Source organism: Equus quagga, chromosome 1, assembly GCF_021613505.1.
Source record: "Equus quagga isolate Etosha38 chromosome 1, UCLA_HA_Equagga_1.0, whole genome shotgun sequence".
NCBI lineage: Eukaryota > Metazoa > Chordata > Mammalia > Perissodactyla > Equidae > Equus > Equus quagga.
Genome location: NC_060267.1, coordinates 16,992,655 through 17,010,508, shown reverse-complemented (window position 1 = coordinate 17,010,508; position 17,854 = coordinate 16,992,655). Strand labels below are relative to the sequence as shown.

The window sequence follows — 17,854 nt, the reverse complement described above, 5'->3', positions numbered from 1 at the left end:
GTTAAAATACCCCAAATCCCTGAGGAGATGATCATGTAATTACAAAAGAATGAAAAGGTATCAACTCCGTAAAAGAGCGGTGTGTGTGTGTCTGCATGTGCACACGCATGTGTGCGCGTGCCCATCCCCAGGGAGAAGGAAGAGCCAGATAGAGGTGAGCTGTGAGGCCTATGATTGAACCAGGACCACATTGCACTTACGTGTAATCATTTCATTTCAGAACAAAATGATTTTTATTATTGCCAGCTTCTGTTTTTGCTTCTACTTCTAAATCATATAAAGGCAGCAGAAACTAGCACAATGCTTATGCGGTGATTTTGTGACTTTGCTTCCTTCTTGGAGATTTGAACGTGTATATGGTCTTGAGTATGCTATGATACCAAGTTTAACTTGTGGTCTTTCTGCCCTTTGGTCCTCAGTTCATCCCGATGCCAGTACTCTATGGCGTTTTCCTCTACATGGGTGTTTCTTCTCTACAGGGAATTCAGGTATTGTATGGTCCAGCCAGGGCAGTGTCTTCTCAGTGTGAGCTCACCGGTCCTGACCAGGGAGGGACAGCTCCCCAGGAGAAGCACAAACCAGTTCTTGAGAAACCATTTCCTAGTCTTGGTGGTTAAGCTATTTTAGACATTTCTTTGGACATTGGGCAAAATACAGTTATGTTGACATGAGGGTACAGAGACGTCCAGGGTGACCTGGCTTGATGTCATGGTTCCAGTCATTCGTTAATTATTCATCAGATAATTATCAGGCTCATATTAAACACTAGGTGCTTCGCCAGATATTGGTAAACTTAGATCTGAAAGATTGGTCAAGAACCAAACTCGCTTCCGCACGTGGACAGTGCTGGTTTTAGTGCCAGGCTGAAGTGTGAGAGAGGGGGCTAACTAGGGGTACACTGACGAGGACACTGGGAAGTCGTGGGAGCACCTCCAGATAAGCAGATATTACTCCCTGTCGTACTCTGCCTTCTCCCTTCTACCAACTCATTCCTCAGGCCATTGAACAGAGATTATCAGGAGCTTGTCACTAGTAACGGGGTGTCCCAGAGGTGAGATAACTTAGCGGCCGCTTCTATTGGCAGCTGGTTCCTCTCTGTTTTTATGGAGTGTGCCATGGGTGTTCTTACACACTGAGTTCTACTGCGACCTTGAGCAGGTTACTTAACCTCTCTGGGTCTCTGTTTTCCTTTTTATAATGTAAGAATGGTCAGTTTTTCATATCCAGAATGTTATGAGCTTTCATTTTATCTTTTTGCTATAAATAATCAATGAAAGCTCCAGACTCTTCAAAGAACAAGTAAGAGCTTTGGTTTTGATAATAAGAGGAAAGATGCAAATGATTTCTTTTCTTCTCAATTCTCCTGAGAAAGATCTGAGAAACCACAGTGTGGGAGAGAAGAAATTCGAACCTTGAATTAGAAAAGATGATTTCAGATTTTGACTCTGTCACTTACCAACCTTGGCCAAAATCCTTGGTCTCTCTGAGTCCCCATTTCCACTTCTGTCCAGTGGAGAGGGTATTACCTGCCCTTCAGAGCAGGTGATGTGAGAGACATGAATGGGCCGAACAAGGCTTCTGACCCAGAGAAACCTCCTGAAAGTAAGTGCCAGTTCCCTCCTTTCAGTTCTTTGACCGTCTGAAGCTCTTTGGGATGCCTGCAAAGCACCAGCCAGACTTTATCTACCTGCGGCACGTGCCGCTGCGCAAAGTGCACCTCTTCACCCTCATCCAGCTCACCTGCCTTGTCCTGCTCTGGGTCATCAAGGCGTCTCCAGCTGCCATTGTCTTTCCAATGATGGTGAGTTTTGAAAAATTATTATTAGTTATTTTAAAAAATAGTGATAAAATATACATAAAATTTACCCTCTTCACTATTTTTAAGTGTATAGATCGTTAGCATTACGTACATGCACATTATTGTGCAACTGTTGTTGCTGCCATCCATCTTTTTTCATCTTGCAAAACTGAAACTCTGACTCATTAAACACTAACACCCCATTCCCTCCTCCCCCCAGCCCCTGGCAGCCACCATGCTACTTTTTGTCTCCAGAATTTGACTACTCTAGGTACCTCATACGAGTGGAATTATACAGTGTTTGTCTTTTTGTGCCTGGCTTAATTTCATTTAGCATAATGTCTTCAAGGTTCCATGTTGTAGCGTGTGTCAGAATTTCCTTCCTTCTTAGAGACTGCATAATTTCTGTCACATACATACATACATATACATACCACATTTTGTTTATCCTATTCGTTTGGCAATAGACGTTTGGATTGCTTCCACCCTTTGGCTGTTGTAAATAATGCTGCTATATACGCGAATCGTACAAATATCTGTTTGTGTCCCCGTTTTCAATTCTTTTGGGTATGTACCCAGAAGTAGGATTTCTGGATCATATGGTAATTCTATTTTTAGTTTTTTAAGGAACCACTGTACTGTTTTTCATAGCAGCTGTACCATTTTACATTTCTACCAGCAGTACATCAGGTTCCAATTTCTCCACCTCTTTGCCAACACTTATTTTCTGTTTTTTGTGTTTTGGGGTTTTTTTTGAATACAGCTATCCTAATGGGTGTGAAGTGGCATCTCACTGTGGCTTTGATTTGCATTTCCCTAATGACTAGTGATGTTGAGCATCTTTTCATGTGCTTATTGGCTATTTGTATATCTTCTTTGGAGAAATGTCTGTGCAAGTCCTTTGCCCGTTTTTTAATCAGGTTTTTTATTTTTTTGTTGTTGAATTCTAGAAATTTTATATGTACTGGATATTAATCTTTTATTGATGGTACATTTTTGTTTTTTGGTTGGTCTTTGCAGGAGCAACACTATTTTGGGGACCTAGAGGTGTGAATACATGTGTGACAGTTTGCCATGTTTATTTTCAAGGCTGTCAGTCAGTCTGTCTGTCTGTCTTCCTTTCATGAATCTGACATGGAGAGGATTCTTAATGTTTGCAGTAATTCGCATGTTACTTCAAAGCAATATAGTTCCAATTTAGGCTTTATTGGAGTCAGAAGCACCTAAAATGGTGGCAGTGCACTGCTGTAAGCCGCTGGGAGAGAGGAGGAGCTTGGTCCAGCCCTGATTAGTGACTGCGTAGCCTCTCCTGCTTCCTAAGTGCAGCAAGGGCTCTGGAAAGGGGACCCGGGAAGCTGAACTGTGTGTGCTGCAGCAGGGTACAAGCTGTTTCCCAAAACTAGGGTGATGACGAAATTCTTGCCACCTGACCACCTCACTGTTTCGTCTTCTCTTGGTGACTTCTCCTCTCTGGCTCGCTCTGTGTCATGAAGATGCTGAGAATTCAGTGGGCTGTTTGAAAGTTACCCAAAGCCTGGGCCTCCAGAGAGAAAAGGCACTGAGGGTAATGTTTGGTTCTGGTTTAGGTACTGCTGAACTCTGGCTTACTGGGAGATTTTTCAAGGGTGAGAACAAGGGGGGGGGGGGGGTCTTTTCCCTTAATCTCCAAGATATGTGCCCTCCTGATGGGTTTCTCCATTTTGTCAGACTGCATGTAGAGTTCTGCGTCTGGGCCTTATGTTCACAGGTTGAGTGTTTGGTGAAAGAACTAGCAAACTCCTGACAACTCCTGGAAGGGATACTATCAATTTTGGATTTATTGAGAAAATAGTCATTGAAATTAGGGAGAATCTGGTTGAATTTAACAAACCTGATTTGCCTCGTTCCTTGTCCAGCCACCAGATGTAGCTGGTGAACAGCAGTTAATCCAGGCAGATCCTTCTGGGTTATTACTGGTTCCCCTTTGGCTAAAATGGCCCTCATGGGAAAAAAGTGGAGCAGTAGCTGAGACACCCTGACCTGTTCCTATTGAGGAAATTAGCTGTCAGATTTTAGGCAAGCACTTTCTCTCCCTGGGCCTCAGTTTTCTCATTTATAAAATGGGCGTCAGGCCAAGCCAGAGGGCAGAGACAAAATCCCCTAGAGACCCACGGTGCAGGCATAAAGCAAGGATTTTGTGGGGAAATGTACAGGCAAAGGATGGGAGGAAATCCAGATGGTCCTTCCAGGCCCCTCACCCCACCGTGAGGCACCCTTGGGCTGAGTGTGGCTGCCCCCGCCCCCCCCCCCCAAAGGGATCACTCGATAAAAGGCAACTATCACGATTATTATGAATTTGATTTTGCTTGAAATGCCCTAGTCGCTGTGAAAATAAGAGTTTGCTTTTAACTCCAGGAAGGAAATGAGCCCCTTTAATTCACTTTCTTTATTTTTCTTCAGGTTTTGGCCTTGGTCTTTGTCAGGAAAGTCATGGATCTCTGTTTCTCTAAGCGAGAGCTGAGCTGGTTAGATGATCTCATGCCTGAAAGCAAAAAGAAGAAGTTGGACGATGCCAAAAAGAAGGCCAAGGAGGAAGAGGTCATAGTTTTTGCACCAACTGTACACTTTGGGGCAGCCTCAAATTACAGCACATAGAAGGGCCACAGGCAACGTCAGGAACCCCAAGGGTTATGGGTAGGAGCCGGGAAGATTACTCCAAAGGTGGTCTTAGCGGAGGAGGGGTCAAGGATTCTTGTCCCTGACTGGCCTTCATATTCGGATCTGTTTTTACCTCTGTTTGTCTACAGTCTACTCACCAGGTTCACACTTAGAATATGAACATAGAATCTGTTCTTATTATCAGATCTAATGGTTCATGTTCTCCCAAAGGGTCTAATTTGACAAGTATACAAAACCTATTGTTTTCTGAGAGTATTTATTATGTACCTAATTGCAGATGGTGTTGTGGTTGGCACCATGCAAAGATAACTCGCATAGGACTTTCTGTCCTTCCTCGTTCCCCTCGGCACTTGGCATCTGCCGTCCGCACAATAGACCCTCAATCAATGGCCTGTGCGTGCAGAGAATGGATGTGTAGCAAAATGGAAATACCCGACAAAGAAATGAATGAGCCAGAAAGCGTTTCCAAATACAGTTAATGCCTGAAATAGTGTCCTTTGAAATACTTTGAAAGGACATTTTTTTCTAATATCTTAAATTTTTAAAAATCTTGTATTATTTTTCCAGCTTTATTGAGATATAATTGACATATAACATCGTGTAAGTTTAAGGTGTCCAGTGTGATGATTTGGTAAATGTGTATGTTATGAAATGATTACTACAATAGGGTTAGTTAACACTTCCATCACCTCACAGTCACAATTTTTTTGAGTGTGTGGTGAGAACTTGTAAAATCTACTCTCTTAGTGACTTGACTATTCTTAAGTATAGTCGTCATGCTGTATGTGACATTCCTAGAACCTACTCATTTTATAACTGAAACTTTGTACCCTATGACCACCTTTGCCCATTTCCCCTACCCCCTACCCCTGGCAGCCACTGATCTGTTTTCTGTTTCTATGACTTGACTTTTTTTAGATCCCACTTATAAGTGAGATCATACAGTATTCGTCTTTCCCTTTCTGACTGATTTTACTTAGCATAATGCCTTCAGTCTTCATTCATGTCATTGCAAATGGCGGGATTTCCTTCTTTTTTATGGCTGAATAATATTTCATTGTATACATATATTACCTTTTCTTTATCTATTCATCTATTGATGGACACTTAGGTTGTTTCTGTGTCTTGGCTATTCTAAATAATACTGAGAGTGCAGACATCTCTTCAAGATAGTGATTTTACTTACTTTGGATATATACCCAGAAGTGGAATTGCTGGATCGTATGGTAGTTCTATTTTTAATTTTTTGAGAAACTTGCATATTGTTTTCCATAGTGGTCACATCAATTTACATTCCCACCAACAGCGTGCAAGGGTTCCCTTTCCTCCACATCCTCGCCAGCACTTGTTATTTCTTGTCTTTTTGATGACCGCCATTCTGACAAGTGTGAGGTGATATCTCATGGTTTTGATTTGCATTTCTCTGTTGATTAGTGATGTTGAGCACCTTTGCATGTTCCTGTTGGCAATCTGTATGTCTTCTTTGGGAAAATGTCTATTCAGGTCCTTTGCCTGTTTTTTAATTGGCTTATGGGGGGGGGGTGCTATTGAGTTATATATGTTCCTTGTATATTTTGGATATTAACTCCTTGTCAGATATGTGGTTTGCAGATATTTTCTCCCATCCCAGAAGTTACTTTTTCGTTCTGTTTATTGTTTATTTTGCTATGCAGAAGCTTTTTAGATTGATACAGTCCCACTTATTTATTTTTGCTTTTTGTTGCTTGTGCTTTCGGTGTCATATCCACAAAATCATTGCCAAGGACAATGTCAAAGAGCTTTTTCTCTATATTTTATTCTAGGAGTATTACTGTTGCAGCTCTTTCATTTAAGTCTTTAAGCCATTTCAAGTTAACTTTTGTGAATGGTGTAAGGTAGAGGTCCGGTTTCATTCTTTTGCGTGTGAATATCGTTTTCCCAGCGACATTTATTTATGAGACTCTCTTTTTTCCATTGAGTATTCTTGGCTCCCTTGTTAAATATTAGTTGACCGTATACACATAGTTTATTTCTTGGCTCCCAATTCTGTTCTATTGGTCTATGTGTCTGTTTTATATTATTAAATGAGGTTTAATAATTATAAGCACAGAGGCAATGGAGGAAAACTTTAAAGAGAAGATTACTAGAATTCACAAGATAAAATGCAAAGCTTTCAGGCATCTAAAAATTCTATAAAACTTATACACACACATATATATTTATTTATGTAAAGTTCTAGGTAGTGATTGAAGAAGAAAGTAAGGGGCTGCAAGAGTTACTTTATTTAGGGTAATCAGGGATGACTCCTCTAAGGAGACATCTCAGCAGAAACCTGAATTAAGTGAGGGGCAGGTCATGAGAATACCTGGAAGTAGGAACATTGCAGGCCAGGGGAACAGCGGATGCAAAGGTCTTGAAGCAGAAATGAGCTTGATGTGCTTGAGGAATGTCGAGAAAGCCACTGAGGCCGGAAGGGAGGGAGACAGCCAGAAGACCAGTGAGCAGTCTGTGCCAATAGTTCAGGCAAGAGGCGGTGGTGGCTTAGGCCAGGGAGAGGTGGTGAAATGGCTGGACTGGGGACTTATCTGAAGATAGAGCTGACGAGTTTCGCTAATGTGTAGTGAGCATGGATGAAAGAGAGGAATCAAGGATCATGCTTAGATTTGTGGAATGAAGGATTGGATGAATGGTTGTGCTATTTATTAAGATGGGGAAGACCTAGCAACAGCAGGTTTGGGAGGAAAAGGAGGGATCTCTTTTGGATGTTAAGTTTGAGGTGGCTGGTAAACATTATACTACTTATTTGCCAAAATTTCTGAAGTAAACATGCGTTTGTTGATACATGTTTTACTTTGTAAAATTATTTTAAAAACTAAATGAAAAGAGAGAAAACAATGAAGACTTTACCCCAAAATTTCACATCAATATCCAACATTTATGTTTATTTCTTTATGTTCTTTTTAAGTCCTTAACATGATTTTCATGTAACTATTATAATTGTATATTTGAGTGTGTGTGTGTGTGTATATATATATATATGTATATATTCTGATTTTTCCCCCCAACTCGATTTCATAAGACACTTTCATTTTTCTATGTCAGTATAATAATCTTTATTGTTTTAATGGCTATATAATATTTTATAGTATTATTATCTCATAATTAATTTAAACATTCTTCCTTTGTAGAAATTTATAGTTGTTTTAGGTTTTATTATTAATTATACTACTTTAAATATCTTTGTACATATTTTTTCTCTGTAATTATTTCCTCTAAGTTAATGGGATTTTTTTAAAAGAAAACACTTTATATGGAACATTTCAAACATATACAAAAGTAGAGAGAATAGCCAGTATTTGTATTTCCTCAAATGCCTTCTTATTATTTTTAACCATCTGTTTGCTTGAATCAGGATCCAAATAAGGTCCATATGTTGCAATTGGTAGATATGTTTCTTAAATCTCTATAGAGATTCCCCTTCTTTTTTCTCTTTTTGTGGAAGAAAGTAGGTCTTTGACCTATCGGGGTTTTCACCATTTAGATTTTATTAATTGTGTCCCTTGGTGTCATTTAACATGTTCTTCTGTTCCCTATATTTCCAGTAAATTGGTAGTTGGATCTAGAAGCTTACTCAGATTCAGGTTCTCTTTTTTTTTTCGTACTATTCCATGGATACGAATATCTGGTTGTCTGTCTTTTTGTGATGAGTCAAACATATGAAAGAATATAATTATACTCTTTTATAATAAATGTGAGAGAAAATAAGGTAGAAATTGTGATGATAGAAAAATGGGCTGGTGGAGACTGACAGTTTTACTTGGTCAAGATATAATAATATCTCCTTTTCTTCCAGGAGGCGGAGAAAATGTTAGAAATGGGAGGAGACAAGTTCCCCTTAGAGAGCAGGAAGTTACTCATTAGTCCTGGAAAGAGCAACAGTTTCAGGTAAAACTCCCCAAACACCAAGGAGTCTGCTGTTTTGGTTATTCTGTAAACGGTCTGGCTTTGTGTTGGAGTGGTGTCACAAACACAGCTGTGGCTCAACGAGCTGACATTCAGCCTCCCAGGTCCAGCTTCTGAACACCCCTGTCCTTTCCTGGTTTACCAAGTCCCTGCTGTGCGTCAGGCTCTGCACCAGGGGAGGAATCACAAGGAGAACAGAGGTGAGGAGCTCATGTGCTGAGCACCTTCTCTGGGCCAGGACTAGAAGGTTTCTTATGTTCCCTCACTTAATCTCTATAACAACGCTCTGATATGTCTCATTGTCCACATTTGTACAATGAGGAAACTGAGGCTTGGAGGGTTTTAGGTAATTTGCCCAAGATCATAATGCTGTTAAGTAGAAAGTTTAAGATTCAAACAGTCTTTGTATTACTCACACCAGTGCTCCTTCTGCCTTTCTCTGCTACCTTCCAAAGATGAACAGGATATGGTCTTTGCTTCCAGAGAGTTCTCAACCTGGTGGGCGTGAAATTCCCGGGCATGGGCAAGCCTTTGGGAATGGGCAGAGACAGTCCATTCCACCGTGGCTCGTGGCATCTACAGTCTTAGGAGCCAAGGGGGAGCTGAAGTGGGATCTCAAATTCCTTATTTCAGTCAATGAATTTTAGCCTCTTTCTCTATCAAAGCTGTTGCTCACCACAAGTCACAGGAAGCTGAACTGGTCCATATGTGGTTTCATTCTTAGCGTTTTGTTTCCTTGTGGAAGACATCCACACAAGCTGAAAGAAGCTTATGGGTGGAGAGGGGACGGAAAAGGAAGAGAGAGGGCATCTGGGTCATCTAGATCCTGGATGGTTTATTGCTGAATTATTGAACCAACTGTGGTTTATACTGAAGGGGAAATGAAGAAACTCTTTTAAAAATTTTTGATTTATTTGTTTTTGACAAATAAAAATAGTGTATATTTAAGGTGTACAGTGTGATGTTTTGATATATGTATACATTGTGAAATGATTCATACAATCAAACTAATAATGTATCCGTCACCTCCTACGGTTGCCATTCTTTTTTGTGTGTGTGGTGAGAACATTTGAGATCAACTTTCTTAGCAAATTTCGAGTATACATTATTATGAACTGTGGTCCTCATGCTGTGCCTAGGTCTTCAGAATTTATTCATCTGACAACTGAAAGAGCATACTTTTCATCACTGTCTTCCCTTTCCCCCATCCCCAGCCTCTGTTAACCACCATTCTGTTCTCTGTTACTATGAGTTTGACTTTTTTTAACTGACTCCAAAGAAACAGAATCTTTGGACCTTGATAAACTTTCCTCAGGTTGTTATGGACGTAACCACAGGCTTTGAGTTCTCTGGTGGCAAAGTGGGAGCAATGTTCCTTCTCTGTTGGGATGCTGCCTCCTTTTTCTCAGCCTTTTGAAAGGAGACAGTCTGGCCTGTAGAAGACTTCAGAGTACTCAGGTTCCAGGAGACCAGGGACTGGGTTCAAGGGCTTGATTCTCCACTTACTGACCTCTGACTCTGGATGGTCGCTTAGCCCTGGAGCTTTGGTTTCTATACCTTCGGATGAGGTTGTTAATAGTCTCTGATGCTGTGATAGTTGAGATAACATATTGTAAAAGTCCTGTGTAAATTGCAAGTGGAAAACATGCAATGGGCATGTAAGTAAGAAAATGAATGGAGAGCACGTAGCACCATGCCTGGCACACAGCGAGCACTCAGTCAGTGCTGGCTCCTGAGGCTGCCCCTGTTGGCATCTCAGTGCCGTCGTCAGCATGCCCAGAGGGCCCTTGAAGGAGTGCAGAATCGTGGGGGCAGGGCTGGCCGCCACCTGGCACACCAGCCCAGCCCTCAGCACCACCTCATGGACCGCTTGCCTCTCCGCATTCTGACCATCTGGTTCCCAGCACCTCCGAGAGCTGTTAGTGGAGCTCCCTGAGACCTAATCTTCTCCCTTCTGGGGGGGTGGTGGTCTTCATTGACTGAGGTACGTATTTTATTTGTGTGTTTGACATTTACTGTCCTAAGCTCTGATTTCAGATGTGACCCCTCTGAGATTAATATATCTGATGAAATGCCTAAAACCACAGTCTGGAAAGCTCTCAGTATGAATTCTGGAAATACAAAGGAAAAGAGGTAAAGAGAACTATTTGTTGCTGATTTTTAAAAAAATTTCTGGCTTTTAAAAGCAGCAATCATGTTGACAGTAAAATATCTTCTAGTTGTAAAAGTGAATTTGTCTAATAAATATCACTTCTAAGACTACTGCTGACCCCAGGAGAGCAGCTATAAGCCTAAGAAAAGCAAAAATGGTTTCTAACTATTTGAACAGATATGCTATTTTGAGCTGCCCGTTTATACAGGTCCAAGGTCAGGATGGAATTACTTTGAGATGTAAATTTGCTCTATCTCTTTGGTTCCCTAATCCTCTTTCTAGTTCCCGTTTCAAAATCTATAGAGCATTTCTCTGGTTACTGCAACCACACAAACTGGAAAATTGCTAACATATTCGGAGAGCGTTGATAGTGTTGATACAGACTTTAACCTATTTAAGTTGTTCCATAATGAGAATTATTGCCAATATTTGAAATATTAAATTATAACTGTTTTCTTATTTTGGAAACTAAATTCTGGATATCATTTGCCAATAGCATAGATCAATTTTAATCAGGTTAATTAAGAAAATAGAAGGACTTGATGCATTTTTACCCACATTGAGGTAGGCTGTGCACCCAAATTAGGTGAATAATTTAGTCCAAGCACCATTTAAGTTTGAGTACTAAGATAGCTAAAGGCAAAGTCTTAGGTCTTATTAAAGACGACTTTTCTAGTTAAAAAAAAAACCCTAAAAACAGTAGGCTAGGAATTAGGAGACCTGGTCTAGTTAGTAATTCCAAGCATAACCTGGCGGACCACTGTTCCCGGAACTCAGTCTTCTCAGCAGTAAAATGCGGACTATAATAACAAACTGCCTCACGCGGAAGTCGGCTCCGAGGAGAAACTGAAGTACTTTGAAAACTCACAGCCACCAGTGGGTGGTGGTGGTGGGTTATTTCTTTATCGAATGGGTTAAAATAAATCTGTGCTGAATGTGAGTGAAATATAGAATCTTGTTTCCTTCAGAGGAAAATCCAGGCAGCTGTCGAAATGTATAACGCACGTGGTTATTTTTAGTTGAGAACTAGTCTACTTGTAAATGAACTTAAAATATAGCCAGATCCAAATTGTGGTGACATCTTCAAAGTATTGTGTTAAAAGCAGGAATGAATCATGTGTTCTCTTTTTGTCTAATTGTAACACTTTTATTCAGTCTCTTCAACTAAAAGTCTTTGCTGGGATGGAAGATTTGGGCCATGAGGTGCCTCAGGGAAGTTCTGGTCACAGAGAAGATGGTGAATCTCTCAGAGAAGAAGCAAGACCAAGTCTGGCCCCATCCTTGGTCTCCTCAAAGCCATGTGGAGCATTCAGTTATTCGTGGTGCACATTGCAGGACGTCCAGCTATCCCATACCACCAGCCAGTCACCAGACGCGAACGTGGAAGCAGAAGACCAACTCCTGTTGGTACTTCTCTTTCTTCTCTTTCTCTTCAGAACTGCCACCATCGAATACCCAGCTTCCCATTTTCCAGACATTTTCTCTGAAACTCTCTGCTGGCCTGCCAAGCCGTATGGATCCATTCTGCCACTGAGGATTCCTTCAGTGAGGGCTCTCTTCCTAAAAGATGGGGTGGGGGAGTAGGAGGAGAGCAGGGAGAAAAGGGAACGCTCTCCAGTCCCATAGTGTTTGCAGGCTGCTGGGCAGCCCTGGGCCTTGTTGGATTGCCTACTCTAGGGGATGCTGGTCAGACCCAGGGGCTGTCAGGAGGTTTGCTCAGTGACCTGGGCATTGGCAGTGCCCACCACTACAGCCAGAAGATGCTTCTGACCCGAGTGCGTCCTCATTGCTCCCTAGCAGTAGCCTGCATAATTCAGTGAGAACCTTGGATGATGAAAGGGCCAAGAGGGACCCTGGAGTTGCTGAGCTTCAGCAGGAAGATGCTCAGGGGGAAATGATAAGTGAGGAAGAGCAGCCTCTCTTGGTTTCCTTGAGGGTGGAGTAAGAGAATGAGCTTAAATTGCCACAGAAGGAATTAGTTTAGACACCAGGAAGGACTTTCTTGCCTGAAGGTCTGTCGTAGTGTCTGCTTTCTAGATCTCTGGGAAGGTTTGATAAGAGTTGTTTGTGAGTAGAGAGGGAGATAAGGTGTTTTTATTGCCCTGTTGTGGAAACCTTCATGTCTTGCTGCTGTCTCTTGAGGACACAGTCTGATTCCATTCCTGGAGAGATCCAAGTGCTTGCGTAATGTCTCCTTAGTTGCCTTAGTAGCGAACCATCAATGGACCAAAACCACCTCAGCCATGTGGTTTCTTCATCGTCATGGATTTCTTTTGGTTGACAAACGTTCTGCCTCTCAGATGTGAAAAGCCACACTGGGAAATTAACTGGAAGTGGTGAAATTAATTTTGGTATTTAGTTTAAAACTGACTCATAGTTATTCTCTTCTCTTCTCTGTTACCATGAATATCAAGGGTTTGGGCTCCAGTGTACATAGACTTTCTCTTCCTTTGTGCACAGAATGTCATTAGCAAGCATGTCGGTACCCAGGGAATCCGATCTTATCAGTTTTCCATCCTGGAAAATCTCTGTACAGTGGGACATTCCCCCAATGTGCTTTCCCTTCCTAGACGAAGAGTTGGCTATATCACTGTATTGAATTTTGCATTCCTTAGACTCTTGAGACATGTTAGTGTCTTACTCTAAAGATCTTTGATGTTGAAGGAACCCTGCGTTTCTTTCATACTTCCCTATCTCTTAGAGCCATAGCCATTTTAATACAGAGATGATTTTCAAAATATTTAACAACTGGTACAGGAGGGCCACCAACCACTCAGAACGGGTGCCTGCTGTAAACAAGCAGCGTGTGTGGCCTCACCGGTGCCTATTGGCTGAACGTCATGCTGTTTTCAGATATTCAAATGATATCCCTTTGAATTGCGGATATTTTTCCTGGTTTGTCTGATTTCTACTCACAAGGCTGTTTTAGGGACAGCCGGCTTCCTCTCATATGGTGCAGACAGGAACAGGAATGTGTCTTTTTTGAAGTATATGGGCATTAAAATCTTTGTGAGCCAAAGCTTCACATTTTGTCACTTTAGCGTAAATGTAGTAATTGTACCCATACCTACCTAATTTAGAAAAATTAAAAGGCAACCTGTCCGTGAAAAAGCTTTCTTGCTGCCTTTCCTGTCTCTCTGGCTGCTTCCTTGAACTTGCCTCCTTTTTCACCTTATTTGTTCCCTGAGAACATCCCCCCTTTCTTCCTCCATCTTGCCCCTCCCATCTTTTCCTGCCACCTCTGCAGAGGGAGGACAGTGGCTGCGTCCCCTGTTCCCCTAGCCTCAGCGTGGCAGTAAGGAATGTAACGGAGAGTCCATCAGTCAACAGAACTAGGTGACAATATCACTGTGTAGGCTGGGCTTCTTGAGAGAAGGGCGCCTGTCTTTGTGAACTCTGTGCGGTGTGGTTATAGGACCACATGTGCACTTTCCTGAGCCAGACCCTCCTAGGTCACTGCGCCTCAGGACCATTAGCTGCTCTGGAAGGCTGTGCCAAGGCTTTTAGGCCATTAGGTTTTTCTTAAACAGTAGCCAGCCTCATTTCTGCTACATCTCAGTGGTAGGAACCATTCCCTCCCCTTACTCTCTCCTCTTTCCCAAGTCCCGTGAAGCACTCAGCCCCAGTGCTGGCTGCTTCCTTGCTCAGGTCTGTGGCTGTGACCATGACGGCAGCGTTTGGGGTGGGAAACTGGGAGGCGAGGTGGAGCAGCAGCAGCATTTGTGTATGTGTGAGTGTGTGCACATGCCTGTGTTTGTCCACAAACGAGAGTGTATCTGTAAGATTTCACTGCTGCTGCTGAGCAGCCTTGTGCACCTGAAGTGTGGGGGCATCAGAAGAATATTACCGTTCTCCCTTCTGTGGTCTACCCCTTTCAGACTTCCCTGATGGAATAGCTTGAGGACAAATATAGGCAGATTAGTCTATAGAAAAAGGTGTTGAAGCTCAACATTAAGGAGAAACTGATTCAGGGGTGCAAAGAAAGGCTGGTAGGTGATTTCTCTGCCCGGATTTGCTTGGGCCCGAGAAGCGGTGCACCTCCGTGACAGGGGAGATGGCAGGAACACTGAGGGGGGCCAGGCCAGTGCCCTGGTGGGCTGGCAGTGGGGGCAGGAAGGGGGCGAGGCCAGAGATTTCAGAAAGTGATGGTGAATAGACTCTTGGTTCTGAGGGGAAGAACTGATGCTGCTGAGTGGGCAGGTTACTTCCTAGCCCGTGACTTTTAGGGAGGGATTGGTCTAGAGAGAAAGAAACGCCTGCAGAAATACGCCGTGAAATTACCAAATATGTTTGGTTGTGTAAAATGCAGGCTAGCTCTTTGTGGCTGTATGTGATTTCAAACTTCTGGTGATGAGACTCTCAAGAGAGTTGGTCTTTACCACGTACAGCTCCCAGCCCCATCTTCACAGAACTTTGCCTTTGGGGTAGAGGGGTAGGGAACCATATATTTCCGAAAGAAAGTGTGCATAGTTGCTATTGCTCTTTGTCTGAGATGTGACTGGCTTTTAAATTAGTCGTAACTGTTTAATAGAAGTCTGGTATATGCTAAGTCCCAGGCTTAGTTGACAACTCAGGCTGTGACAACCGTGACCTTTAAGAGGTCTCTGGTTCTGGAAATCTGTGGTTTCCGATTGTCCAGAACAGGCAGTTCCCAGTTCTACTTTGTTTTCTACCTGCTCAGTGCTCCGGACTTCCCTCTCAATTGAGGAGTCGGTAATTCTCCCTGCATCTTCTCTGTTGATTTCAGGGTCCGATGCTCTGCGTCTCCCAAGATTTCCTGAAGCATCAGAGAAGCTTGACCACAGAGCCCCTGGCTTTCCTTTCAAAGCAGCAGACATACTATCTAGTATGTTGTCTCTGCTCCTTTATCAGCTTCTCTAAATTCCTTCTTTTGCGAGAGTTAGCACCTCCTCCTAGGACTTTGAAGCAGTCTTTGCCAGTTTGTTACTGCATTTTCCTCGAACTTCTCAGGTTTCCAGGCCACATCCTGGCAGGACATTAAGCAGCCCTGCGTTGGATGTTCTCAGCGTTCTTGACTTCCTTTTGATTGTAGCTGTTGGGCCTCCTGTAGGTAGAAATCTTTCCTGCCAAATGAGACATCAGCCAGTTCCACCCCCTTTTACTGACTCAGCTTTTTCAAGCACCCTTTTCTCTCTTTTCTGCCTTTTCCTCAGTCTTTCAAGTTCTTCTTGGAAGGAAGAAGTTCTTGGTCAGAGGTCCTAGAAACCACCACCAGTTGGGGGTGGTGAGAGAGGTGAGGAGGGTGGATGGTCCCGGGGCTTCTCGGAAAGGGGCCTTCACGGTTATTTTCCTTATTTAGGGAGAGGGATTAAGGATTCTCAAGCCCTGAGGCTTATCCATATTTCAGTGTAAACAGAAAAAGACATTCCAAAACCAAATAGAAGTGATTTTTCTACCAAATCTATTCTTTATTATTTGAGGGGCCCTTGGTCTCTGACATTAATTCTAGAGATTGGGCAATTGACGCAGTTAACATTTCTTTACCAGAAAGAAGGCTAATTTTCATAATTAAAAGAGGTGTGAAGTAACTCTTGAATATTTATGCTCGAAGCATAAAAAGAGGAAAGCACTGTTATGTGGATCTTTTCAATAGGAAAATTCAGAAAGTGGAATGATTCATCCATGGGGATAATTCTTTTAGGAGATTCTGTGCTCAAAGGGAATGGAATGGCTTCTGATCCTTCTGAAAAGAAAAGGAATCGCCTTTTTCTTAAACCTAGCCCACTTTCGGCATTGGAGAACACAGAACTTTTTCTTCTGGCTGCTGGTGTTAGTATTTCCCGAGAGAGAGAGAAGCCCCTGTGGCACTTTTCCGAGCCCAGCAGAATCAGCAAAGCTTGGGCTTCTGTCAGCAGGTTTGCGGTTGATCCCAACATGCAGGTTTTCACACGTGCAATCATGTTGGGAACGGAAGAATCAGCTGAATGTGCAAGGATTCCTTCTGCAAGAGGCCGAAGGCCTGCTCCTCACTCCTTTCTCCCATATTCCCTCCTCCAAGGTGATGGGCTTCCTTCTTACTTGTCTGTGTCTGTCTGTCTGTCTGAGTGCTCAGATGTGGCGCCCTCCCAAGCTAATGGGTCAGGTGGAGAGCAGAGCAACTTTCCCACGGAAGAGGACAACTTGAGGTGCTGGTACATTTCCCTTGTTTTCTATGTTCTTCTTTCTAGTAGGTCTCATGTAGAGATGGAGATATTTTTGTTTTAGAGATTCCAAAGTATATATTTTTAGTGTAAGAAATGTACCCTCTCCACGCTCCTTGGTGTAAATAGAACCGAGAACAAATGTGTCATTGTGATAATCCCATAGCAGTCTGTGGTAGGAATAGGACCCCTCTCCCTCACCGCCAGGTCTCATGGTCTGTGTCTGTGAACCAGGGGAGGTGATGGTGACACCTCCACCTGCCCAGACCTTCCTGTGCTCAATGGGTGAAAAATAAAGTCTGTGTAAACTGTGTAGACACCTGTGGTGTTCTTTGAGCCCTAACCAAGGAGGTGAGCCAATGCTGAGCAACTTCAGAACTTGTGAAGAAGAGTTTGGAAGATGGGCAAGGGAGGTATGGTGTCTGCTGGGCGTGCCTTGAGAGGTTGTGTCCACCTCCTTGGGGCAGAGCCACAGAAGGAGGCTATAGGGGTCCTTTCTTTGGGGACTTGTGTTTGGGTGGGAGGACAGGAGAGCATGCAAAGAAAGCCCATTTTGGAGATACAACCAGGCTGATGAGAGCAACTGCTAGTATTTAAGAACTCTCCACTGCCTAGAAATCCAGATTTTTAAAGTCTGTCATTCGAGAGTTTTGGTTTTAAGGGTGGAGGTGCTCCATTTCTCTTCCTCTCAAATCCAGTTGTTGGAGTGTTGGAGAAAAGGGGAAAAAGGAAGTGATGGAGTAAGAGTAGAGAGACAGTGAGGGGTGACAGGCAGGTTGGGAAGAGCGTCAGCAAGCTTTATGGAATGCGCATAAAGGCATCCACTGACAGCATGCTGAACAGAGAGCACGGTGGGACTGTTTTATTAAGGGAGCCAGGGCAGCTGGGCTGTAGACGTAGAACTCACTGGCTCTGAGGCCTTCTGCTATCTTTTGGCTTTTTTTCAAACCTCCCAACAGCAAACACCGTACGTCACTTAGTCTCACAGAGAACCATGCTTAACCTGCATTGACAGTGATGGGTAGTCTGTGGGAAGGCTACTCTGCAGGGTTTGGAACCACTTCTGATGCGGGGGTGGAGAGCTGGGGGACCAGGGAAGGGAGGCATTTATCATTCTCACATCCCGAGGACCACTGTAATACA

The 17,854-nt window shown here is 43.0% G+C and overlaps 1 protein-coding gene across 6 annotated transcripts in view; it reads left to right on the top strand.

The window, feature by feature from the left end:
- Window positions 1-16,988, top strand: part of SLC4A8 (solute carrier family 4 member 8) — an 85,708-nt gene extending 68,720 nt beyond the window's left edge. For all 6 annotated transcript variants that reach the window (XM_046658979.1, XM_046659006.1, XM_046658997.1 and 3 more), the window contains 6 exons: window positions 420-488; window positions 1,628-1,801; window positions 4,238-4,375; window positions 8,289-8,380; window positions 10,436-10,531; window positions 11,706-16,988. In XM_046658979.1, coding sequence (XP_046514935.1) covers window positions 420-488; window positions 1,628-1,801; window positions 4,238-4,375; window positions 8,289-8,380; window positions 10,436-10,531; window positions 11,706-11,718 — 582 coding nt within the window. In that variant the 3' untranslated portion in view covers window positions 11,719-16,988. The remainder of the gene's footprint in view (window positions 1-419; window positions 489-1,627; window positions 1,802-4,237; window positions 4,376-8,288; window positions 8,381-10,435; window positions 10,532-11,705) is intronic.
- The last annotated feature ends 866 nt before the right edge of the window (window positions 16,989-17,854 follow it).